The sequence below is a fragment of the Miniopterus natalensis genome, chromosome 12 (assembly GCF_054644295.1).
Source record: "Miniopterus natalensis isolate mMinNat1 chromosome 12, mMinNat1.hap1, whole genome shotgun sequence".
Classification (NCBI taxonomy): Eukaryota; Metazoa; Chordata; class Mammalia; order Chiroptera; family Miniopteridae; genus Miniopterus; species Miniopterus natalensis.
In genome coordinates this window covers 19,410,226-19,437,332 of record NC_142092.1, presented here as the reverse complement: position 1 = coordinate 19,437,332, position 27,107 = coordinate 19,410,226, and the positions used below count along the sequence as shown (strand labels likewise).

The window sequence follows — 27,107 nt, the reverse complement described above, 5'->3', positions numbered from 1 at the left end:
CAGACACCGGCAACTGAGAGTTTCATAACTCTATAGCTGTGCCCCTAAGTCTCCCATTAAGCATTAGACTCATGCAGATGAGCGGAGTGCCAGGCCCACCTTCCCAAGCATTGCAGATAGGACCAAGATTGTTTCCTTAGCACATGTATGGCTTGAGATTAGGAGAAGCAGGTATCAGGCAATAAGAGGGAGGCTCTGGCTGAATTAGACATTTCTGAGCACATGTACTATGATTCCACCTAATCTCCAAAGGCAGGCCGGTCCAGTTCCTCTCTGTGCACCAGCTGCTTCTCTGCAAAGAAATCATTCCCTTGCCAAAATTAGAGTGTGCAATGCAGTAACAACCACTTTCTATGGAGTTAAAAAGTTGTCAAAGGCAGAATTTGACCTTAAAAATGTTCATTTGATGAGTGCCTGACAAGTATTTGGTTATGTGACATCAGTGCTAGCTGCTTGCCAGGGAAGAAATAAGAAAGAACGGAAACCAGAAAAATTATGTGCAGAAAGAATGAAAACTTGATCTAACATAGGAATAAGAAGGCAGGTTTTGCTGGCAGATCTAAAAACCTAGAAAGGTGAGTTACTGTGTATTAGCAGGAATCAAATGTGGGTCAATGATGGGGGTTCATAAAGTGAAGGAGAGACCAAGTCTGACCCCCAAAATGAGGGGCTACCCCTGGATCCCGATGAGAAAAGACAAGGATTCCCTATGTTTGAGTAAAGAGCATGCTTGTTTCTTTTTTAAAAAAAATACATCTTTATTGATTTCAGATAGAGGAAGGGAGAGGAGAGAGAGAGATAGAAACATCAATGATGAGAGTCATTGATTGGCTGCCTCCTGCACGCCCCCGGGTGGAGCCTGCAACCCAGGCATGTGCCTGGACCTGGAATCGAACCTAGATCTCCTGGATCCTAGGTCGACGCTCAACCTTTAAGCCACGCCCGGCCAGGAGCATGCTTGTTTCTTAAGGGTTAAGTCTGTCAAGGTGGTCATCACGGTGAATGGAGATGCTATTTAGTACAGGCTGTGCAGTCATGCAATCCTGGCAGCTGGACCCTGGCTCAGCCCTTTATGAGCCCTGTCAATTTGGGCAAATTCAAACTCACTGAGCTTCTACTTCCTCACATGTAAAACAGTCTTAACAAAGACTTCATATGGTTGTGGGGAGGAAGAAATAAAGAACTTGCATTAGCAATAATAGCTAACACTTACAGAGGGTGTGTGTGTGTAGGTAATCTATTAATTTAATCCTCACAACAACCCTCATAAGTATTACTATCATGCCCATTTTACAGCTGAGAAAACTGAGGAGCAGAGAAACTAAGTGACTTCTTCAAGGTCATACAGATAATAAACTACCAAGTCAGATTTTAAACCAAGGCAATATGGTACCAGAGTCTAAGCTCCTAACCACTGTACTATGCTCAAAATTCTCTATACGGATTATCAGATAAGATGAAGACAAACATCAGATGCAAGATAAATGGGTATGTCAGAATCCTGAAGTTACAGCTTTCAAAGGAGTCCCCTGATCCGTCAGGTGCCAGGAGTGGGATATGACTTCGACTCACTTTTTATCACAGCCTCTCCTTTTCTTTGTACACTCTGGCTAGATGGAGAAGAGGCTTGTATGAAAACACACACAAAAACATTCTGATGTCTCTAGACCACCAGTGCTCCCCTGACTCAGCAGGCAGAGAGGACAGACAGGAACACACAGCGGTATCATTTCTCATCTAACTATATCTCTCTACTCAACTGGTGCTCCCCAAGGGCAGCTCACCTGATTTCTCAGATTCCCAAGTCCCAGCATTTCTGAAACCCTGAATTTTATCTGGGTTGACAATCAATAAAGCTTTTAAGAATAGAGATAGCTCTTATTCTGGAGAGTTCTAAGTGCTGGTGAGCACAGTTAAAAACATAAAGGAAAAATTAATGACCTTAAACTACTAACATCCCCAAATAGTTCGTCCATTTCCTATGCAATCGGGTGCTTCAGTCAGACTGGCACAAGACCAATCTTTATTTTGCAACTACCACCTTCCTATAATGTTATGTTCACCTCTATTTTTTAGGAATAACTTAAATAACATCACTGTGAACAATGACACCTGAACCTCCATGTTCTAAGTGTCCTATTATACTTTAGTAGTTTCTTGTATTTTTCCACCAAGCACAGTATTTGCCTACTCAGTCACCTCTTTAGAATATGATAGTCCTTCAAAACTACTGCCCAACCAAAGGTATGTACTCGTGAGAAAACCACGCTGAGGACCGATGGGCATCCTACGGCATCTCAGTGGGGATTAGATAGGGAGAATGAATCAGTCTCCCCAGATAGCTCAGTCACTGAAGGAACAGGAGATGCTCCCCACGAGCCTGTTCTGACTCCAACAATCAGTTTCTGCCAGTATCTCCCATCTACATTAAGCACCAAGCTTCTTTGAGAGAACCAACAGTCTTTCTAGCAGCAAAGCAAAGGTGTGTAAATGATTAATTAAATCATATATTTGGACATTCACCCAAGAAAGATATACTTTAAAAACCTAAATAAGAGAAAAACTGGACCCTAATCTTTCCCATGACATTAACAATTTAAACTATATTATAGAGGTGAGAAATCTATTATGTAAATTTCATCAAGATAAGCCACTGCCTTGATTCCCCAGAGACCCTAAAAAAGGGGTCACACTCTCAGTGGCAGAGTAAGAGAAAGTATCTACCTGCCATCACAGGCCCTGTCCCACCCACTGCCTTCCCAGAACCACAGTGCACTCTTCCTTTAAAATCCAGCTTCTCCATAAAGCTGTTGCTGGAAACACTCCTTCCCCAACTAGGCTGAGTTAGGCAATGGTAGGTGATAGCGAGGACCATGAACACAAAGCTTAGACTGTGACAAATTTATGAGAGCCTGGCCAGCCTATCTCACATTGTGTGACCTCAGCCTGGGACTCCTCCTCAGTGACACCGGGAATGGTGCCCAGTATCTGGTCCATCTTCCTTCTAGTGAGCCTTCCTGAACTGCAGAGGTTGGAAAATCTAACAATGACATTTTCTAGCCTCCCTTGCAGCTACAGTATAGGGCATCATGTACGTCTAGCCAATCAGAGACTCTCAAACTAGATTTAGATGGTGAAAGTGAAGTGGAGGCTATGCTTCTGATACTTCTGCTTTTTCTCCTAGCAATCACTTGAGGGTATATTTTTAAAAATTAACTTGTAGTATTTAGTGCCTAGGATCATAGTGCTGAGAGGCAGGGCACTGGTGCTTATTCCAGAATACAACAGTTCCAATGGCAGCTTCTTGATTCCCCCCTTCTTGATTGAGGCAGAAGCATTTTGGGCAGGCCAGTCTTACTGTGCAGTTCTGGGAGTCTTTCCTGGAGACCTGGCCTGCTCCTCCAGCCCTCCCAATGAGTTTATAAGGACTCAGTTCCTACACTAAAACCCTCTCTCTCTTTAAAATTATATAGAGGTTTCTATTTTCTGCAATTGAGCCCAGACTGATATACCTCTCTTATCCTTCAGAGTGGGTGTGAGAACTAAAAGATTAAGGGAAGGCAGCTGAGCACAGCAGTTAGGAACATAAGCTTGGAGGGCCTGGGCTTAAACCCTGGTCCTACCTCATATTCACTTTGCAAGGACAAGTCCCTTATATCCAGTTCCTACATGAAGGGGTCATTACGAATTATACGAGTAATTCATGTAGAATGCTTGCCACAGTCCCTAATCCCTAATAGAAATTCAATAAATATTCGTTTCTTTTCCCCCCAAATTTCCATAGGAAACCTCTGTACACTTCTATTCCAGAACTTACTACACTATATTGATTAGTGCTCTGTGAACACAGACCTAGAGCCCTAGGGATATTCCAAATTCCAATCAAGGTGACCTGAGCAGGAGTAACCTTAAAAAAGAACTTAAAAGTGACTGTAATTAAGCGGAAACCTAACTGTCTATATTGTACTCTGCTGTGGAGATGCAATGTGAACAGGCGGCCAGGTGTGGAAATATAGCAAAGAGCAGAAAGTATGGCAGTGGGAACGAGCTCCCCAGGCCTGTCCAAGGGCTCTCAAGGGAGGGAAGTCTTGGCTGAGCAAGTGTAAGGTCTTCCCTGCTGCAGTGAGTCTGTCAAGCATTTAGGCAAAGCAACACTTCTTAAGTCCATCACACTGCCATAATCTGGCTTCTCAGTTTGTTATCTCTACAGAGCCAAGGTGCTGCTCAGACCAGTGGACTTGACAGTTTAATTTCTCATTGTAAATTAATAGATTGTCACCCTGATGATTATAATTTTGTTTTCCATGTCCTTGCCTACTGGGGAATAATGAGGCACTGATTTGCTGATCTGAGCTTTCCGTTTGGTTTTAGATGTAGCTCTCACTGTATTTTTGTGGGCTCTAATTGGGTTTGTATTAATAGACAGCAGTCATAATGAGCTCAGGCAATTCAAGTCCACCTCTGGGAGACAATCCCTTTGCAATGGGTCATCACAATCAGATTTATGAGTCCACTGGGCTGACAGCCAGGCTCCTCCTGATCATGGCAAATTCACCAAGGTAAATGCTACCTGCTTCCAGTGCCCTGTGTAACCAGCTATGACTTTCAAACTTGAACATCCAAACTGCGTGAAATAATCTGCTTTCACGTCTGTGAGCTCCTGGTGTGCAATGAATGACCAGGCCTTAGTCAGATTTTACTTCCAAATGCCCAGCTGAGTGCCAGGCACATACATAGTTGATAAGTAATAAATATTTGATTATAAATCCATAAACAAATGGATGTGTCTTTCTGCAGAAGAGTTTTTTTAAAGCTATATAAACGAAGAGAAAAGGAAAACAATTCCACAGAATCTCGAAGAAGAGGAGAATCATAGGATTAAATATCCTATGGTGATTCTTTGAAAATACTCAAAGCTTAGCTATTAATGTTTCAACATTTTTGGATAGTGTTTTATATAATGTTCATATCATGGGTGCTCATATTACTTTTCTATTGCTGTCCAACAAATTACCACAAACTTTGAGGCTTGAAACAACCACCATCTATTATCTCACAGTTTCTGTAGGTCAGGGGCCCAGCATGGCTCAGTTGGGTTTTTTGGTTGGGCAAACATGTTACTATGTGACAACTAATTCACCTTTGGGAGGCACTGAAGATTATACTAGAGACCCAGATGATTCTGGAACTGGAAAATCAGATTTTGTCTGGCTCCATTTCACACCAGGCTCTTTGAAAGGGGTCTTAAGTCTGTTCACTTCACTCAAAAAAAGACCATGTTTCTGTAGTCCTTCTAGCAAATGATGATGTTTCGGGGAGACTGTGGGGACAGTGGGTGATGGAACCAGAAATGTATAAATCTAGAGCTTAGAATCCATGACCCAGGCATCCACTGAAGCCTCTTAAAAACTGAAATGCTTACCTCAAAATTCTAGGGTCAACCTACTCAATTTGCCAACTCAGGACTGAAACGACTGGCCAAATGGTGACAGGTTACAAATTCCTTGAAGGCAGGCCTCTGTCTCACTTATCTCTGTACCCCAAGAGCTGAGCCTGGGGTCTGTCCTGCATGTACCACACTGTATGTTTGGTAAGTTTGAGAGTTTTTGATAAAACTTAACATGGTAGCCAAATACATGGCTGCATTAAAAAAAATAACTAATACTTAGAAAATGTCACAAATTCATACATTTAGTTGCAAAGAAGAATGAAAAAATCCTAATACAACTTCTTTTCCTCCTCTTCTTCCTCTCACTCCTGCTTTAAAATAATGCTCAGAAGGTAATTTTTTTTTATTGCTTAGCAAATAGATGCAAAACACAAATATCCCTTTGATAGTTAAAAAATAGCTCAATGACAAAGCAAAGCTCAAGATTTAAATAAAGAAACATTCCAAATACGTCAAACAGCTGAAGAGTTTTCCTAGCTTTTTAAAATCTCATACAATGTAGTAAAGATCTTGACAAAGATCTACACATACCCACAGGGAAACTTAAGAGATTGCAGCACTGACTCTATGTTAGGGTAATTTCAATGTCAAACAGGAAGAACCAGTTTACAGGGCATGAAGGAAAATAACCTATGACCTGCCAACAGACCCGAAGTGCAGCTTTTTGCCTGAACGAAATTGGTGAAGACACAGGAAGGGCCCGCCAGCCCCAGTTCCCATCACCATTTGCTCGTCCACATGAGGCCAACCGAGCCCTCCTCTAGAAGAGGGAGAGAGGGGAAATGATAAATAACCTGTTGGCAGGTTCATAAAGTTGTAAGCTACTTGGCAATTGGGACTATTTCATAGGAAACCCTGACCTTCCCTTTTTGTTTCCATTAGGTCTTTGATTATAAAAAAACAAATCTAAGAGTTAGAGAATACAACATTTGGAAAACAAATTCTCCTTGCTAAAAAGGAACAAGAGAGCATGGTTTCTTTTGTCAGCCCATGGAACTAGAAAGGGCCACGGGAGTAGTGTTCACCTTAAAGATCGTTCAATGACATTGAGCTGTGCACATGAGGGCACCCAAGAAGAAGGGAGACCCTTGTCAGGTTTGGTTTGTTCTTAATAAGAAATACTATTCTCTTTAAAGGTACCACAACCCAATGCCTCAAGAAAGTTATTTTCCTCCCTACTTATCATTAGTATGTGTCAATAATTCCTGCTAACCCAGCAAGTTGGAGCTAGAATGTATCTTCTTGCTACTAAGGTAAAATTATCTGTTCTCCTTGACTCAGTCGCTTACCCCACACTTCGCCACACCTCTCCCCTGAGACTTCTGGGAGAGACTGCTTGCACAGCTATTTTGTGCCAAGACTGCACAGCAATCACTATGTACCTATTGATTTATGTGAGGACACTCATCTTGCCAAGCAAAGGGGAACAAAGAATAATTAGCTTATTTTGAGATGCTACTGTTTACAAAGAAGATCAAATGAAAGAACTACAAGCAGGCACCTAGACTCGTAAAACAAAGCATGATGCTTCTCTTTAGTTCTGATTCTTACTCTGCCTGCCATATGGTAGCAAGTTGGCATAACTTAAATACCAAAGGACCTTGTTTTGAAGTTCCACCATATCTGGTTTCTCAGGGTAGGTGTCCAACTCACCAACAGATGGTGCCCGGCATTTTACCCATTAAACTCTATGATCTCCATAACCATTTAATAATGAGATTGGACCAGATAAGACCAGGGAGCAGATTTTCATTCCGCCGGCTTGTCAACTGCAAAATGAATTTATGGATGAAAAGCCTCTGAAATTATCCCATAAAAATAGAGCTATAAGCATGTTCTTCAGTCACTTTTGAAGAATAAAGTGTTTGGAGGGAAAAGGCAGCAATGTAGCCATATGGACACTTTCAGTTAAATGATGAAAAATTAAGAATGTAGAAACACACCACTTAAAATTATCGAGAACCACCCTTTTAAATGATACTCTGTTTGCCCTTGGTTTGGCATCAATTGTTCATTCAGTAATTGTTCACTGAGCACCTATTATTTGCCAGGCACTTTTCTAGGCATTAGGAATTCATGTGTGCACAAAATAAGTTCCTGCCCTAATGAAATTTGTATTTCTTTGACTTCTATGTTTCTACCATATACCGTGTACTGGCTTAACTGGGGCTCCTAAGGGAGTGAGAAATCCACCCTTTAGGTCTAATGAATCCAGATAAATGCCCTGGTTCATCCTATTGTCAAAAAAATAATGTGGTCTTTTAAAATGAGATGGGTTAATGTTTATCACTCTGCTTTTGGCTTCCCAAGCAGTACAGGTTTTTGGAATTCAATCTGAGCTGCATAACTTTATTTTGTTGAATGTTGGTGTGATCGACAGATGAATTTATTACTCATCAAAGCATTTTTCAATAAAATTTTGGAAATCTGTTGCTTCCTATTTTACTGAGAAAACAGAAACAAAAAGAGAACTTCCACAAGTCTCCCCAACAATTCACCTGTTCATTACCTGCAGCCATGCATTTACCTGGCTTCATCCCCTACTAAGTGGCAATTTTCCAAGCCAAGCCTTCCACCTGTGCCAGGATCTCCGTTCCCTTCCCCACTTACTCAAGGACATCGCACCAGCAATTCTCCCCTAGTGTCCTCATGGACTCTTTCCACTCTGCTGCGTCATTCCCATTGCCACACAAACCGGCTATGATTTTTTCCCACTTAATAAAGATCTGTTGACCCTACATTTTCTGCTGGCTTGCACCCATTTGTTTGTTCCCTTTTACATTTCTCTAATTCCCATCTTCCCATTTCCTGAACCCATTTTACTCAGGTTTTCACCCCATCCACTCCATCACTACAGGTCTTGTCAAGTCACGAATGACCTCCCCATTGCTACATCTATTATTTCTTTATTTATTTAATTGAATTTACTGGGGTGACATTGGTTAATAAAGTTATATAGGTTCCAGGTGTACAATTCTATAACACATCATCTGTATATTGTATGGTGTGTTCACCACCCCAAGTCAAGTCTCCTTCCATCACCATTTATGCCCCCTTACCCTCTTCTACCTCCCCCACTCCCCCTTTCCCTCAGTAATCTGTGTTTTTTCTTTGTCCCTTCACCTTTTTCACCCAGCCCCCAACCCCCTCCTATCTGACAGCTGTCAGTCTGTTCCTTTATATCTATGAGTCTGTTTCTATTTTGTTTTTTAGCTTATTTTGTTCATTAGATTCCACATATGAGTGAGATCATATGATACTTGTCTTTCTCTGACTGGCTTATTTCACTTAGCATAATGCTATCCAGGTCCATCCATGCTGTCTCAAAGGGTAAAATTTCATTCTTTTTGACAGCAGAGTAGTATTCCATTTTGTAAACATACCACAGCTTTTTTACCCACTCACCTACTGATGGGCACATGAGCTGCTTCCAAATCTTAAACTTAAGCCTAACTTCCACTTGAATACTGCTCCTTCTGAAATCTTCCCCATCTCAATTAATGGCAATTCTACTCTTTCAGTCACTCCGGCTGAAAACCTTGATATCATTCTTGATTTCTCTCTTTTTTTTCTCACCCTGAATCTAATGCATTGGCAAATGGTGTTAGCTTTACTTCCAAGATATGTCCAGAATATGATCACTTTTCACTGCTTCTGTTGCTACCACCCTGGCCAGGCCACCATCATCACCCACCTGAATCTTGGCACCAGTTACAGGAACATGTAGGTCAGTCCTCTCACATCCTATAGTCCGTCTCAACAGCTCCATTAGCTCTAGCACAAGGCACAGTGGACATGATTCAGAATCTCTCACCATTTCTATGGACATTATCAACATTAATTACTTTACCACTTTCATGCTCACAGTGCCATGAGAAAGCAAAGTACTCTGTTTTGAACCTAAAGTTATCCCAGACAGATATATTTATGAGTGGTTTTGTAGTTCTTCTGATTCCTGTTGCCCTTGGCTGTCTTACTGATATAATCTTCAGGGCAGCAGGTATGCCTTGCATGTCTGCACTGTCCAGAGGTGTGTGACTGAGGAATGAGCGGAGCCTGTGTCCAATGCCAAGCTGTGAGTCCTGGGGGCCACTCTGCTTGCCCATCCAGAAGCGATGGCACCTTTCTCTTAGCACAGAGATGTCTTCTGTTCATCATGTTTTGCATGCACAGGGTTCTCTACACTTGGAAGGTGTGTGCCCCTTTTAATTGGTCTGTTCAGAGCAGGAAGCCTTTCAAAATCTGCTTAGGCCAGTAGCAGGTCTGGCTATCAGTGTGCACATAGAAGTCTACCCCGACTCGAGTCTACCATCCCCTGTCCCATAAGACCATGTTGGCTGCTTCTAATTTCATTGTGGGCTTAGAAACAAGGCAACCTAGCTTATTAGAATTTTGTATATAGTAAAAGTAAACAGAATTTTCTAAAGAGTCTCAGGAAGTTGTTGTATGATTAAGTGCCTGAAATTTAGGGCATTAATTTTCTGGTATCTATTTGGCTGCTCAAAAGTCTTGTGTCTCTGGATCTTGGTTCTGTTCTGGACATCTGGATACAGCACTTCCAGACAATTGTAAGTTGGTGAGATTACAATCATATACAAGTATAGATTGCCAGAAAGTGCTCTATTAATCTCTGAAGATGACTACATAAATATGTTTTCAGGATATTCACATTAGAGCAATCCTTTCTGTAAAGACAATTTATTTAAACCCTACAATAAAAATGTGTTTGAAATCATTCTAATCCAATTCCTAATATTCCCATTCAGCATTTGCCACTGTCTCTTTGTGTCTGCAGCTTCATTCGAACGTGGGCTCAGTCAGTGATCCATTCCTATCACCTCATTAATTATCAGACTATCCCAGGAGACGAGGGAAAAGCCATCTGCTCCCATTTCTTGATGCAGAAAATTGGGGACAGATAAACACATATATAACTCATGAGATACTGGAACATTTAATGAGGTAGTAGGAACATAAAAATGTTTTAAAATAGGTGCAGAGAAACTAAAACCTAACAATGACCATCCAGTGAATCAACAAGATTCTTGGACTAGCAATCCATCCCCCGCCCCAACTGGTTAGGTTGAGGTTAAAAAGAGAAAAAAGCAACTCATCACACATCACAAAATACTTACTATTATTTTTTTAAGATGATTAAAAAAATCTCTTTAAACCTCTATAACCCAACTCTAGGACTTTAAAAATTTTAATACGAGGCCCCATGCTGATAATATTTTTAAAACAACCTATTCAACTACTGAAGGTTCATCCTGTGATCCACATTTGCAAGAAACTGAACTAAAATGGTGGTATAGGACTCTAAGCACTGTTTTACTAAAAATAAATACCTAAAAGCATGCACTGGGACTGCTGAGAGGAAGGAAGCATCGCTCAGTAGTGGCATGCAGCAGAGACACTGATCCAAAGTGATTATGTACCAAACGTCACCAGCAAAACTACTCATTTGGGGCTGGTCTCCTAGAGCCACAGTGAAGTGAGATAGAGTTGGATTAATTTTTAGCACAGTGTATGATTATCCACCAGTGAAGCATGTGGAGCTATTTTCCAGGACATTCAAATTCTTCCTCCTAAAGCACAACACTATCTTGTCCTGTTCTATTTATTGTCCTTAAGTGTGTGTGACGTGCAGAGCACTAACGTGCCAAAACATATGTTTCCTAAGCCTGTTCTCACATCTCACCTTCACTGAGACTTTCAAGGTCAGAGCTATTTGTGGCTATCTACTTAATTGGTCTTAAAATAAGAGGCAGCAGAAAACAGCCGATTTGTCATGGCCCTTCAAAGGAAGCATCAAAAGAGCAGCCCGGCACATCTGAACCTATTTAAGCAAATCAGCCTCTTGTTCAGGGCCACAAAACTGCATCTACCATGCCACCAGCTACTGTGCAGCTGAAGCAAGCTAGAAGCCAGAGAGAGGAGATTTCCTGAGTGCCTTGGAAACCACTGGAGCTTGAATCAATTGTGCATTTTTGTCCAAAGCACGATTGCTTGGATAAGTTCTCTTTACCCTCGGAGTGTGTTCATTAATCAGGTTTGCGCAATTACTGTTCCTGCTAGACAATGACGAAGTAGATCATTACCGGTATTATTATTTACTGTATGTAGCTCCCCTTAGGAAGGTTTGTTCAAGATGGATGCAAATGTTCTCAGGGCCTGGAGTGGGAGTGGCTATACTGAGGGAGAGGGGTGGATGGGCAGGACTGGCCCACAACCACGATGTATAAAGCTAAGTGCCAGCGTCCAGACAGCAAAATGGGCAAAGTTCACATGTGGAAGTAAAGGACAGTGGCCCAACTGTTTTCCTGATGGGGTTTCTAGGCAATGCCTAGGAAAGGGGATTTGATGACAAGAAACTTGCTTAGAGAATATAGAGAAGAATCAGGAGTAGGTAAAGAAGGGTGATGCAGAAACCAGATGACAAACATCTGGGTCTGATGTTCAAGCAGATTCATGTTCCCTGGTTCTCCACAATCAGGAAGTCCTAGACCCCAAGTGTGTCCTGAATCTTCCTCCAGTTCTTAGCTTCAAAAGGATCAATCTTTCCCCAAAACCAACTCAAGGGAAGAGGCAATGTTAGCGTTGATCCAAGGGCCCCAATCACTCTAGATACTAGAATGCCTAGAGAACAATACAGAACAGCTTGGTTCCCAGTCCAGTAGTTGCCTCAACAACCCACAGAATAAGGGAAAATATGGGCAAATCATATCTATGGTAAGGGACTTGTATCTAGAACACATAAAGAACTCTTAAACTCAATAGTAAGACAAATAACCCAATTTTAAAATGGGCAGAGTCTGCATAGACATTTCTCCAAAAAAGATATAAAAATGGCCAGTAAACTCATGAAAAGATATTCCACATCAGCATCTTTGGTGAAATGCAAATCAAAATCACAGTGAGATACTGCTTCACATCCACTGGGATGGGTATAATAAAAAATATATAATAACAAAAGTTGGCAATGATGGAGAGAAACTGGAACCCTCATACACTGCTAGTAGGAATGTAAAATGGTGCAGACACTTTGGCAAACAGTTTGGCATTTCCTGACATTGTTAAACACAGAGTGAGCATATGACCTAGCAATTCCATTCTTAAGTTATACCAAAGAGAATTAAAAACATATATCCACAATAAAATGTGTAAGCAAATGTTCATAGCACCATTGTTCAGAATGGCCAAAAAGTGGAAATAACCCAAATGTCTATAAACTGATAAATGGATTAAAAAATGTGGTATATCCATACAATGGAATATTCGACCATAAAAAGACTACAACAACATGGATGAACTTTGAAAACATAATGCCAAGTGAAAGAAGTCAGACATAAAAGGCCACATCTTATATGATTCCATTTATACAAAATATCCAGAAAAAGCAAATCTATAGCTATATAAAGTAGACAGGTGGCTACCGGGAACTAGGGGGGAGAGAGAAAAGGGAAGCAATGACCAATAGGTACAGTGTTTCTTTTGGGGGGTAATGAAAAATTTCTAAAATCAGATAGTGGTAATTATTTTACAACTCTAAGTATACTAAAAACCACTGCATTGTACACTTAGGGGGAATTCCACGGCAAGTGAATTAAATCTCAAAAAAACCCCTGTAGTTAAAAAGTCAATAGAGAAACACTACATAATGCTAGAAGACAAGACCTATTCAGAGTATACAGCCAGAGTGATCTGGCTTCTATTATTGAGAGCCCTTACCCACATTTGCAACCTGAGGGGATTAGAGATTTTCTACTGACTTCTATTTCTTACATTGGAAATTTGTTGCCTGCCACTTGACTTTAATACATAAGCCATACATTTTATAATTGATTCAGGCCCAGAATTTTTATCTTGAACACTCATTACCACCATTATCAACATCTTTCTTTTTTTTAAGGGAGAAAAGGAGAGACAGAGAGAGACATCGATATGAGAGAGAAACATTGATCAGTTGCCTCCCTTCCATGCCCCAATTAGGGGCATGAACCCACAACACTGGTATGTGCCCTGACCGGGAATCAAACCCATGACCTTCTAGTGCATGGGACGAGGCTCCAACTGAGCCACACCGGTCAGGGCCCTTATCAACATCTTGAAGGCCCTTTGTCCTTTTACCCACGATCCAGGCACCAGACACTGCAAATGGGACTTGTTAGTCCCTAGTCAAGGGGAGTGATTCAATCCAAGGCGGGAAACATAGGCACTGGCAAACCAATGTAAGGCACCGCCACGACTGAATGGAGGCAGGACAAGCTAGGATTAAATATTGACGATGTGTGTAAGAAAAGAGTAAGTACATTTATAGGGCAGTGACAGGAGGGCTCAAGAGAATTTCATGGTCGAGTAAGGTTCAGTTTCATAGATAGGGAAATTGCTTCTCTCGTAATCCTGTGCAAGAGCAGCGGGAAAGCAGGTTCAAGCCCGAACACGGAGGATTTGACTGTCAGGGATTAGTGGGAAACTGCACCTTCATTTGGCTGCACAGAGGCAGGGAGAGGACAGCCCGGGAAGTGAGGCAGGAGGAAAACAACCTGGGGGAGACACAGGACTCGGAGAGCAGGCTAGCAGAAAAGGGACTCAGAGGACAAGAGGCCAGGGGCAGAGTATCTTTGGGTGGGTGGCTGGGCTCGTCCTCTGCTAAGCACTGTTCCTGTGCAATCTCATTAAAATTCACAGCCTCTCTACAAGGGAAATTCTATTAGTTTTCTTAATTTATAAACAAGCAAACATAAGCCCAGAGAAGTTAAATAACTTGCCCAAGGTCACACAACTAGGAGGCCCATAGTCTATCCCAGGCGTAAATAATAATTCTATTGTGCTAAAACTTAACCATCATAGTCCCTCTCCGAAAATTAAATCACAAGTTCTTGGAACATACCAACGCTCAGTGCCTAGCACAGGCCTAAAATAACAGAAGTGGTTCAACATCTATTTGATTGCTATCAGGTGGCAGGAAAAAACGAAGCAGACTCAGCCTACGTGAGTGGTTAGGGCAACAGAGGACAGGGTTAGTGGGAGCAATAGGGCTACGCAGGGTAAAACCTGTACTTCTACCTGCTGGCCCAGCTCAGTGTCCATCAAGCAATAAAAGAGAAAGTAAGCTACAGAGTACCAGAAACTCACTTGGCCCTTTCCAAGAAGGTTCCACAGATAGGTAAAGAAGCCCTCACAACCCCTCCAAAGAAACTAATCCCCTTTAATTGGGTTTCTTAATTGGAAAAGAATTCTGAAGGAGGAAAGTTCTGGCCTTCATTACCTGACTACCTTCTTCTATTGCCCGGTCCATAATTACAGGCACATGCTTGTTTCTTTCCCATTAACAGAGAAGCACAGAGTAATCAGAGGTGGGGTGGGGGAGGGACCTTGAAGATAGACCAGCCCCTTCCTTTATAAGGACAGGATGCTTGGGGCAGAGGGGCTAAACCAGGGTAGACAGCCAGGGTGGGGGATGAAAGGGACTCCATCTCCTCAGCCTTGGTTCCTGCCAATGCAAGATTCTGAGTGCATCCTTTAGAGCTGTAGACATGGCATTAGCATGCCCTGGTGCCCAGGCCCTCTCCAAACCTACTAGTTTTTCTAGCACAAGAACCGTGCATACATCACTTGGTTTACAAATCCATCATAAAAAGGAAACCAGTGTAACTGAAATGCAGCTTTGGTCTTCTTGTCAAGGTTCTGCTTATCTCTGATTTCATACCTCCCTGTTTCATCCACATTTCTTTTCCACTGGATGACAAGCTTATCAGGAACCAAGGATGAGTTGAGGTTCAGGGAGCACATCATGCTTCGATCTGCACCTTCTTTACCCTGTAATCAATCTGTGTCAGAGCCACAGAGCAAGACACGGCTTGGTAGGTGTTGGCACCTGAGGACTCTGCAGAAATCTGCACTGGTTACCAAACGGGACTTAAATGGAGTATGTGCTTGGGGAGGAAGCTGCAATGGTGCCTGTGGATCCACTGCACTGGAAGTCTAAATCAGGGGTAGGGAACCTATTTTCTGCCAAGGGCCATTTGAGTATTTATACCAGCATTTTCAGGCCATACAGAATTATCAACTTAAAAATTAGCCTGCTATATTTGGTCAAGCATTTAATTAACTCACCCCTAATGTGATGGCTAGAACTGCTTCTTTGGTGAGGCCTTGGCAGGACCAGACCAAATGATTTCGAGGGCCATATATGGCCCGTGGGCCGGATGTTTCCCACCCCTGGTCTAAACAGTCAAGTATAGAAGGGAGAAGTTGAGGGTAAGAAGCAAGTCCCACCACCAGCCCAAAGGGCACCTTTGCTGAATGAAGAAAAGGCACCCCTTCCTCTGAGCAGTCACAGTCCCACCCCAAAGCACCCCAAAACTTGTCCAGCAGAGTGATGTCTGGATTTCTGATCCTCTTCATCCCCTTGATCAGATGACCTGGTGCAGTAAATTAGCACAGGCTTGCAGGGCAGCCCTGCCAAGAGGAAGAGGGGGCAAAAGGTATCTCAACAAGATATTTTATTTTTTTAATTTTATTTTTAATTTTTAAAATATATCTTTATTGATTTCATAGATAGGAAAGGAGAGGGAGAGAGAGATAGAAACATCAATGATGAGAGTCATTGACAGCCCGCCTCCTGCACGCCCCTGACTGAGGATCGAGCCCGGAGCCCGCAACCCGGGCACGTGCCCTGACGGGGAATCGAACCCCGATCGCCTGGATCCTAGGTTGACACTCAACCACTGAGCCATCCCCAGCCGGGCTCAACATGGTATTTTAAAAACACACCTCAGGTCACAACCCACTGGTGAGTCATGAAATTATTTTAGAAGTTGAAGATAGTATTCTTAATAGAATATAAAACAGAAAACATTTTATTAAATAGTTAAATTTTATTTTTATATGTGTATGTAAACATGTACATATATGTATCTGTGCATGCATGTGCATGTATATACTGGGTTGAGATGTAAAATATATTTCTTAGTGGGGGTCATGGTAAAAATATTTGAAAGCTATGGACTTAAAAGAGCCCGCATGAAATGTGAATTTGGAGGTTTGCATTGTCTTTATTGCCGATTGTCCAGTGAGAAGCACTGAGAGAACTAGCATGCATTTACAGACGGACCCAAGTTCAAATGGAGTTTGATATGACTAAATTGGGACCTTAGGTGATCATTTATGTTTTCTGATGCTCAGATTCCTGCTGTGATATATATTTCAGAGTGTTGATGTAGTAAGGACCTGGTGTTAAGCACATGAATGGTTTTTAGATCCCTTTCTTTTCTTAACTCTAGAGACATCAGCAGCCCAGGGAAGCACATGCAGCCAAGTGGGGTTTTCACTGCCAAAAGCCACAAATGCTGAGGATACCCAGTGTCCTGCAGTAAACTTTAAATGGCTTTCTCCCATGCAAGTTGTTCCTCTGTCTGTCTGGAAGAGCTACCTCCCACAGCATGGTTAAACTAGAATTATTGCTTGGCCAAGCCAGCAGATCATTTGCATGAAAATATTACATGTCAGCCAGTTTAGAAAATGAGTTCGGTGATAGGAGTATGACTAGAATCTGGTCTTTTGTTTTAGGTAAATGTACTAGGTTATTCCTCTGACATGGTTAGAGTACTAGTAAGTATTAGAGCTTCTGAGAGTGGAAATGACAAGCTGAAAGAAATCCTTCAGGTCATCCAGGTCAAATCTCCCATTTTCCAGATGAGAAAACAGAAGCCCTAGTAGGTACAGGATCCTCCAAGGTCACATGCCATGGGGCACATCCCAGTCCCTGGAACCTTGTTTCCCAACTCCTGAGACACAAGGCCTCTCCTTAGGAATAATTCATCCTTTAAAACTAAAACTGCAAAAACCTCTTGGCTTTACTTAGGTGTGGAAATGTGGGGAGGGATCAGAGAGCTAAAGTTAGTGATTCTCAGCATGTATTTGTAAGAGATTTCTGAGTCATCACAACAAACTTTTAAGATGACACAAAGGAAACTGGCAATCTATATAAGTTAAATTTAATTCTCAAAAATTAAAAAAAAAATCATCAAAGAAATGCAAATTAAAACAATGAAATGCTATGTTTCACCTATAAAATTGGAAAATACTAAAAAGTATAACAGTTAATGCTACCAAGTATGTTGCAATGTAGCAGAAACTTTAAAAAACTCATAAACTCTGATTCAGAATTTCTGCCTCTCTAAAATCATAAATCATGTGTAAGGCTAATTGTTGTAGCATTTTTATAGCATTTATATTTTCAGTAATCTAAAATATGGAAATGACTTTCTAGTTTATGATAATGCTAAACAGTGAATAACATTTTAGAAGAACATTTAATGACATTAGGAAATGCTCATAATAAGCCAAGTTAAAAACACGATTAAATGTTATTACCCATAAGTTTAAAGTTCTGCATATCCAATATCATTCCAATTTATTTAAATATATAGGGATATATGGAAATATGTATGTGTGTGTTTGTGAAAGAGAGAGCAAAATCTGGAAGACTACATACAAAAATGTGCACGGTTATTTTTGGATGGTACAATGGAGATTATAGGCTATTTTAAATGTTCTTTTTTATATTTTATATTGATGTGTTTTTATAATCTTGTACAATAGATATATTAGTATTTGGTAAAAATATTATTTAAAAGGCAAATTTAAAGTGCCCCATATAACTTACTATTAGAATTGCCTCTTAGATTTGAATTGAGTCAAAATTTGTCGCTGGCAGGATTTTTGTTGATTAGGAGCTATATTATGATGGTCAGGTTGTGTTAAACATTCTGAGAGAATACTATTAAAATTCCATATTCATTTTCCTTGTTATAGGCATCATCTGTTCACAAATCTAGTGTGACACATACATTTCTGGCAATATGATGGCTTAAACATTCAGGAAAACCTTTATATCTAAACATGTTGCACATTATATTTTATATACGTTTTTAAATTACCCAACTACGTTAATGAGGAATGAGAAATTTCTTAGAATAGAACCCAGAACACCAAGTAAACACAAGTATTGCTTTGCCTTCCAGGTGTTTGCCATTCCCCAATTGCCTGGAATCTAGGTTTTAGAAGCTATAAACATAAGGCCCATACAGGAGAGGTAGTTCAGCCACGATTCCTTCCTAATTAGCTGGCAATCCAGAAGGGTTGACACCTTTCTTCGAGGGTGAACAAAGAAAAAAAAATACCTAGCAAAGGAAGATAGCAAGATGTGCCTAGTTTGGTCTTGGTTTTGAGTGGTACTGGGGGGGGGGGGGCGGGGGGGGAGACTTCCCCTTAAGAATTTCTAACAACAGACTCAGTCACACAGGGGTCTGCTGTCTGAATTCACACCACCTCGGTAGAAAAAAGGAATACATTTAAGTTAGAATCTTTCCAGGTTTGTTGTGCTCCCAGACACTTGATTAAAGAAAAATACAGTCCTCTCTGTACAAATACCCTTAAAACTCAGGCCTCAGTGACTTCCCACAGGTACAGTTCCCAGGAACATGAGTTCGAAATTTTATCAAAGAGTCACTAGATACGAAAGCAACCTTACACAACTGAGAATCAATACACAGCAAAAGTAGAGCTGCCAGGACAGTGACGCTGTCAATGTCAATGAAATATAAACGTATTTAACATGACTAGACAAACAAAAGAAGGCATGCAGGAAAAAGAAACAATGAAAATCAATCAGACGCATGTGAAAAAGAGCTACAAAAAACTTCTAGAAGTGAAAAATATAATAATTAATATTAAAGATTAAACAATGAGCTCTAGAACCGATTAGACAAAATGGAAGAGAAAATTAGAAACTAGAAGGCAGATATGAAGAAATGACCACAATGAGGGACATGGATTAAAAAATAAATAAAAAGATGAGTAGTTATCTAATCAGAATTCTAGGAGATTATAAGACGACCGAGGTGGAGGTGAGATTGGTGAAAGGTACTAATCCTCAATTCAGGAAGTCGCATGAATCACAAACAGTTTTTCTCACTTATTTTATATTCTGTGATATAAATATAAAATAAGTGAGAAAAACCACATCTGTCCTGGCTTAAGAAAAATGATGAACCCCAAAAACAAAGAGGAAAGCTTAAAAACAGTCGAAGAGAAAAGGCAGGTTTCTTTCAAAGGAACAATATTTACACCAACAGCAGTCTTTTGAACAGCAAAAATGGAAGTCAGTGGAATATAATTTTCAAAATGGGATGAAAGAGTAATTTTCTACCCATCAAAACTATCTTTTAAGAACAAAAGCGAAACACATCTCTAAGCAATAAAAATCAGGGGCATTTACCTTAACAGATTCTTGCTAAAGGAATTTATACAGAATGTAAATTAGTAGAGAAAAAAAATCATAGGAAAAAAGTCTGACATAAGGAAGGAATGAGGAGGGGAAAACCAGTAAAAATGTGCATAAATCTAAAAACATCAATGGCATAAAGACAATGTCTAATTCGTAGAGTTAAAAGTGAAGATTATACCTCAATAAAGCTGCTATAAAGTATAAAGGTAGAACTTAAATCATGCACTTCAAATCTTATATAACGGAGGAGAGGTGACTGAATTAAAATGTTCTAAGGTCTTAGGTTGTTCAGCAGGAGCATAAAGATATTTACTGTATATTATGTTGAGTTAAATATACATGTTACAATTTAGGGTAAACACTAAAAGAATAGAAATAGGGTATATAAATTCCAAATTATCAACAGGAAAAATAGATTTAGAAAAAATTCAACCCAAAACAAAAGGCAAGAAAAAAATATAAAATAGAAAGATCAGAGCAAATACAAAGTATAAAATAGCATGACAGAAAATACTATAAATGTAACAGTAATCAGGGTAATGTAAGTAAACTAAACCTCCCAGTTAAAAGATATTGATTAGGAGACTGAATTAAACAAAATACCAGTATATTCTGTTTCTAAAACAAAAGAGGGTTGATAGTAAAAGAATTAAAAACAAAAGCACTCAAATCCACACTGTAGATGTACTTGTCTCCTCAACAGCAAGAGAGGAGCTTAATATAACAATCCCAATCCTTGTTAAAGTTAAAATACAAGTTATCTGCTTTTACCAATAAATAAATGAATGAATGAATGAATGAATGAATGAATGAATGAATAAATAAATAAATAAATAAATAAATAAATAAATAAATGGAAAGGAGGTTGAGTTGGGGAAGGGAGATAAAGGGACAGAGGAGAGAAGAGGGGGAGGAATGGAGGAAACGAGGTATGTGGGGGTAATGCCTCCTCTGAACATTGCCAGAAAGATTCAGAAAGTTTAAGGTCTCTCCTGCTGGAGAAACCAGAGTAGCAAGGGGAACAACGAAGGGAATCTGAACTCTGTGTATTAAAATCCACTGGGCTTTCCAGGTCTCTCAAAATGCCTAGTTCACTCTTTGAATCACATGCAGTAACTGCAGGGTTTGCCTTTAATGTAAGCTGAGGAAAACAAAACAAGAAAAATAGTACCACTCTGACCCTTAGAAAACACAGTACATTCACAGGCATCTAGTCTGTTAAGAATTTTAATGCCCACATTTTCTTTTGAGAAGGACCGTTTCCAGGTCTGCTAAGTAATACTATCCTTTTACTTATTATAAGGACTATCTTACCTTACCTTCCTTGAAATTTGTATAATTATTTTACTCATTTATTTATTAGGTTTGGAGGGGAAGCAAAGGTTGAGTTTTGTAACATACTGTGTGCCGTAAGCAAACTTGGGACAATACCTTTGTACTTATAAAATTATTTATGGTTTATAAGAAATACTTCACTGTATGAGGAATATTTACAACATTATTTCAATTCTGATCTTCCCATGAAACATTAATAACAATTTGAACTGCAAAAATTCTGCTTACAAACAACTTTTCAGGAACACAAACTGAATAAAGCAGGCACACCTAAATTACTAAGTAGCCTGCTCCTCAACTATCCAGCTTTAAGCATCTTTATTTAGACCATTCCCTTCATTACAACCGGGCTGACTTGCTGTCAGATTACGGTGCCAAGTCTAAGAAGAAGTTAAATACCATGGACAGCTGCTTTCTAGGCCAATGACAGCCTAGCACCGTACTGATCAACAGACCTCAGCAGCAGGCCATGCACACAGCAAAATGTTTCAGAAGCCCTGAAACTCCACTGCTTCACATCCTTCAGGATTCACATTTATTCCAAACCAGCCATGGAGGGGTTTTTAGATGAGAATCTCAATCATTTAGAAATAAAAATACCCTTAAAACAAACATCTCCGCTTAGTATAGATCTTTCTAAACCCCAGCTAATGGCCTACTTATTTCAAGCAAAACTACATAATAAAATTTTAGGGCAACAAAGGCATTTGGATGTTTCCTTGGAGTTTATAATAATATGAGACCTGCATATATTCACTGTATGTGAACTAGGGCTTATAAATATTATAACACAACAAATTCTCTTTGCCTCTAACCAATGGCCTGCCTAACTCAGCGATTCACTGGGGTGAATTCCAACCTTCAAGAAATGTTTTGAAATTCTCAAATTTGAAATAATTTATTCTGATTCTCTTCTCATTTTAGAATGAAAGATAAAAGAGAATTAACATTTACTGAACAACATACATTTGCCACGGACTATGTTAGCTGCTTAACAATTCATTTAATAATTTTCTGAATTTTCTAAAGTAGGTACCGTTATTTCCATTAAGAAACTCAGAGAGTTTATGTGACTTCTCTGAGGTCACAGGGCTTATTACACGCATGTTAAACTCCTTTTTTCACTGATGCAGGGCCCAGGGTACCTTTGCCATGTCGTGACACTGCACAGCTTTTTAAAAAGGATAATATTATCACTAAAAGAAATAATTGCAATTAAAAAACACATAGGGTGGTGGTGCAATTGAAATGATAAACTATTGCTTTAACTATGAAAAATATGCCAGTTCACATTTTTCCATGTTTCACAGTTGCCCCATGACATACATCACTAATAATGGAACCAAATTAAGATTTTCAACTTGTCTAGGAAGCAAGTAGTTTCAAAGACATTTCACAGACGAAAGTCCAGCACAGCTGATGATTTTTTAGCCAGAATCTTTCATGGGTTGTACAAGAATATCTAAAATATGTTTCTTCTACTTCCTTAAACTCCTATGCCTCATAATTGTGTAAATAAGACAATGCGATGGCTTTACATGAAAACATGCTTAGTATTTTCCTTCCTAAGTTCATGCACAGCACATTCCTCTTTATGAAAACTTCACTGAGGGCTGCATTTTGGCTTAGGGTCTTCTTTCTGAATGTTCTGATGATGTTAGAAACACTCACTTCTGTAGGAAAGGTGGGGTACACAGCCAGAAATCAACTTTGCAGATCAGAGAATTATATGGCCACACTCAAGGACTCATCTATCTTTGGGACACCTTATGTTTAGAGCTTGGGGAGCAAAATCCCCATAAGATTCTGAAATCAGGAGTTTGATAAAGACTAACTGCTGAGAACAAATTTTTTTCAGCAATAATTAACTCAAAAGTGAAATAGACAAGGTAAAATTTCCTGAAGGAAATCGCACACCATTATGCACTGTTCCACCTAAAAATGTATAGCTGTGTTCTTGCATTTTTGATTCACCAAACAAGCATTCTGAATACTGAACAAGACATAGGTACGTTCAAAAAATCCCATTTCCATTACATTTATAGTTCAATCTAGTTTTTGAATACCAAAAGAAATAACACTAATTAAAAGGAATACATTAAAGCTATTTGGTGCTAAAAGGAAAATAATACATGAACACATTTGGGGGTGAAATGAGAAACAGGAGTAATAGTCATGAATATAATCTCTGTCCTTTTTTAATTAGGTAAATCCGGAAGCTACAAATTAAAATACGCACACTACTGAGCATAGCACAAAATTATGAATCTGAATAACAACTATTAAGGAATGTAAGCCTAAGTTTTTGACTTCTGAATGATCATAAAAATGACATGACAGTTACCTGACACAGCAGGTAAAAATCCTGCTAGAGCTACTTTAATGAATGGCTTCTGTTTGATTAAATACTGTCTATAAACTGTATCTAAAAAATTATTCCCAAATGCATGAAACCAGCCCCCAGCCCCCAATCAGAATGCAGGCCACCCAACAATCTTAAATACACCATTCCATTGCCCTGCAAATCCCTTTTTCATAAATGTTACCATGTAACCTCTAACCTCTAGCTGAGTCTGTGTCTAAGTTAATGGAGTTCGACTGTGGAGTAACAGAAGAAAAAAGTGCTGAGTTCTCAAAAAGACATTTTACCCTTGATGTGCCCAGGATATTTATAAGACACCAAATCATGTCCTTGCCAATAAAAAATATGCTTTTCCCCTGGCAATCATTCAGTACTCTAGCTGGAATAAACACATAGGCTATTAATGCAAACCACTCAAATTAGCAATCAGGCTTGAGGAGAGAGCCTTAGGGGTCATCCTTTAGGCTATGATGAGCCTGTCTTAGGCCCTCAAGGACGCATACTCAGTCATGACACCTGAATGCTTATTTGCCTGTATATTGTGAAGTGATTATTTTTACTACAGTTTCTAACAAATAACCACACACTGGGGGAAATATTAAAAAAATACAGTTCTCTTTTGCATGTAATAAATAGAAATATTACTGGTGTGTTTTTTCTGCACTTTGCTTCCATTTCATGGCTGCTACAAAAAAGATGGATGGGTCATCAAACTTGACCATAAAAGAGTTATACTAAATTGATATAAAAATATTTTGGGTCATGTTTGTCACGGCGTACAAAATGGGCCATCACGCTACAAAGGCAGGTAGCAAGGCTTGCCAATGACTCTCTTTAATGGATCCTGATCAGTTCCTGGCTGAGTGATCTGAAGCATTATTGTGTGGATCAAGAATAGACATGACTCACTCTAATGACCAGTCCTACTAGGCTCTAGGCTGTTGACTTAAAGGTATAGCTCTGGTGACCCTAACACATCTTCTTCCATCAGCACCTTTAAAGAAATGGTTCATGATCATTGTCATGTGACTATTTAAAATGAAAAAGCCCTGCAATCTGCTAGGCGCGTGCGTGCGCACGCGCGCGCACACACACACACACACACACACACACACACACACACACACATTTTCCCATGAAAATTAAATTGCTCACATAATCATTATACCAACTTGCAGAAAATAAGAGACAAATTATTTTGTTTGCTGAGCCTGCTCTGGGGTACTTATGTAACCTATATATACAAGTGTTTTACTCTGAAGCAAACAGCTTGAGAACTTAGTAAACATTCACAAGAATATTCCCGCATTATTTCTCTTACTGCCCTGTTAGTCTGGCTATCAGAGAACTATGGAAAGCAACCTACTATCCACTGCAGCCCAAAACACCATCACATTAAAAAAAATGGCAGATCTCAAAAACATAATTATTCGGAACATTCAATAAACAACCACCACCACCAACCTTTGCTTGGGCCTCTGGTGCTGTCACCTTGACGACTTTATTGCGGTTTATCATTCGCTTCACCCATCTTTCTACTTGGACGTTGAATTTCATGAAGATCACATAGGCAAAGTAGGCTGTTAAGAGAAGCAAGCTTTCCCACCACATGATGACATTATCCAGGAAAAATATGATCAGCATGACCAAGTCAACGATGTAGAAGGACACATCCCGAAAGAGAGGCCACCATGTCAGGTTCAAGATTTCTCTAGAAAACATAGCACACATGCCAATAACAAAGAGGATATTGAACACTGCTGAGCCCACAATTGTGCCTATGCCAACATTGCTATGAGCAATAAACACCCCTATGAGAGATGTGAAAAGTTCTGGGGCTGAGCCCCCAGCAGCCATAAAAGTGGCCCCAGCAACATCATCAGAGATGCCCAGTTTTTCAGTGATGACAATCAAAGAAGGAACAAAGAACTCATCGCAGACAATGGCTAAGGCTATGAACATGTAGATCATTCCAATGACATGGAGAATGATGGCGCCTTTTCTTCGGTCCTCAAGGGAAAAGATGTCTCTCGGGTAGTTTCCTTGTTCATAATCTGTACTATTGTCAGATATGGCTTCCTGAGAAACAGGTGGCTGTGGAGTATAATCCTGAATCTTGTCATTTAAATCTAAGAGAGTTCTCTGCCGATAACCGTGTGCTATCCCAGGACCGTTTGCACCACTGGCCTCCCCTGTGCTCTGTGTCTCTGTCTCAGAAAAGACACCAATTGAAAATGAGACAGTGCTGATGGCTACAAGGCCCATGAAAAGGCCTAAGACTCGAATTAACTTCAGTTTTTTCCTGACATAATGATGTTTCCTGCAGGCAGATGGTGACTTATCTGAACACCATTTCTCAAGGAAAGTGATGGCAGTGCTCTGGTGCAGATCCATCCTGGGTCTTCTGGTGGATGTGGTGGCCTTCCAACTGAAAACTCAACCAGATGGTTCTTTCATACTTTGCTCACTTTATAGTTAACGGTGCTTGTGCAGCACGTGCACAATCAGGGATTCTTATGCTTCGCCGGAAATACTTTCGACATTTATGCTTCAAAAAATAAAAACAAGGATAAGTAAATCATGAGATATGTCTTTTTTACAAAAAGAACTTTGTAGATATGACAAAGTCTTATCCTATAGCCATGTGAGTTACTTAACTCCTCTGTGCCTCAGTTTCCCCATTTAAAAAATTAGGACAATTACAGCACCTACCACCAAGGATTGTTTTGAGGGTGAGTTAAAGCACATGCAGCACTAAGAGCAGGATGTGGCACATAGTAGGCACTACAGTAATGTATATACAAAACCAAACATTTTGGTAAATCCAGTATTAGGTACAGACTATGTAGCTGTGTGTGTTAAGTATAAAAATTTTATAGATGAAAACCCTATCAGTTTATTCCACCTTAAACTATGTAACAAATAACCTCTCAGCCCTAAAAAGATACCACTTTTTTTTAGAACTACCTATGTACCTGACAACCAACAATTGTTCACTGTTTTCTTTTAGTCCAGTTATGTAAGTCCAGATGCAGGCACACCTTTCTGATTTAATCTGTCATTTGGAAAGGGTTGAGTGCTGGAGGAGGTAGCAATCTTTTTCTGAACACATAAAGATCTCAGGATCTGATTTTTCATGAAAAGCTTCTTCTATACCAGATGCAGAAAAGTAGCCCTTGAAAAATTTAAGTAGACAAAGGAATGTTCTAGCGACATGAACAAATTGTCTTCCCTGAATATGTAGACATTGTTTTCAGCTAAAGCTCATTAAAAAAAAAAATTCTCTAGTCATATTTTAAATAGACAACTTAGTAAACAAAACAACTCTTCACAAGAAGGTTATTTCAAGAGACCAAATGTGTACGTCACAAACAATACGCAAGTTGCAGCAATACCTCCATCCACAAAATCTGCCCAAAATAGCCCCAACACCAACTCTTCTAGTCAGTTAGATATCCAAGCAGTTTTCATCCTCTAGCCCACAGAGGAGGTGAGTAAAATATCCAGACACCACAGCTGACATTCTGAAGGTTCCTCTCTCTAACTTTCTTTAAAAAGTTTTTATTTTCTGTGGGGTTTTTTTTTTGGTTTGTTTTTCTCTATCAACGATTTCACTTTGGTGACATTCGCTGAGACCATCTCAGGTGTAAAACAAGCTAATTAAA

General features: G+C 39.8%; 1 protein-coding gene across 3 annotated transcripts in view; it reads right to left on the bottom strand.

The window, feature by feature from the left end:
- The window catches only part of SLC24A2 (solute carrier family 24 member 2), a 204,544-nt gene extending 178,682 nt beyond the window's left edge, over positions 1 to 25,862 (bottom strand). For all 3 annotated transcript variants that reach the window (XM_016205478.2, XM_087823152.1, XM_016205482.2), the window contains exon 1: positions 24,907 to 25,862. In XM_016205478.2, the coding sequence (XP_016060964.2) occupies positions 24,907 to 25,836 (930 nt within the window). In that variant the 5' untranslated portion in view covers positions 25,837 to 25,862. The remainder of the gene's footprint in view (positions 1 to 24,906) is intronic.
- Between the last annotated feature and the right edge of the window lie 1,245 nt (positions 25,863 to 27,107).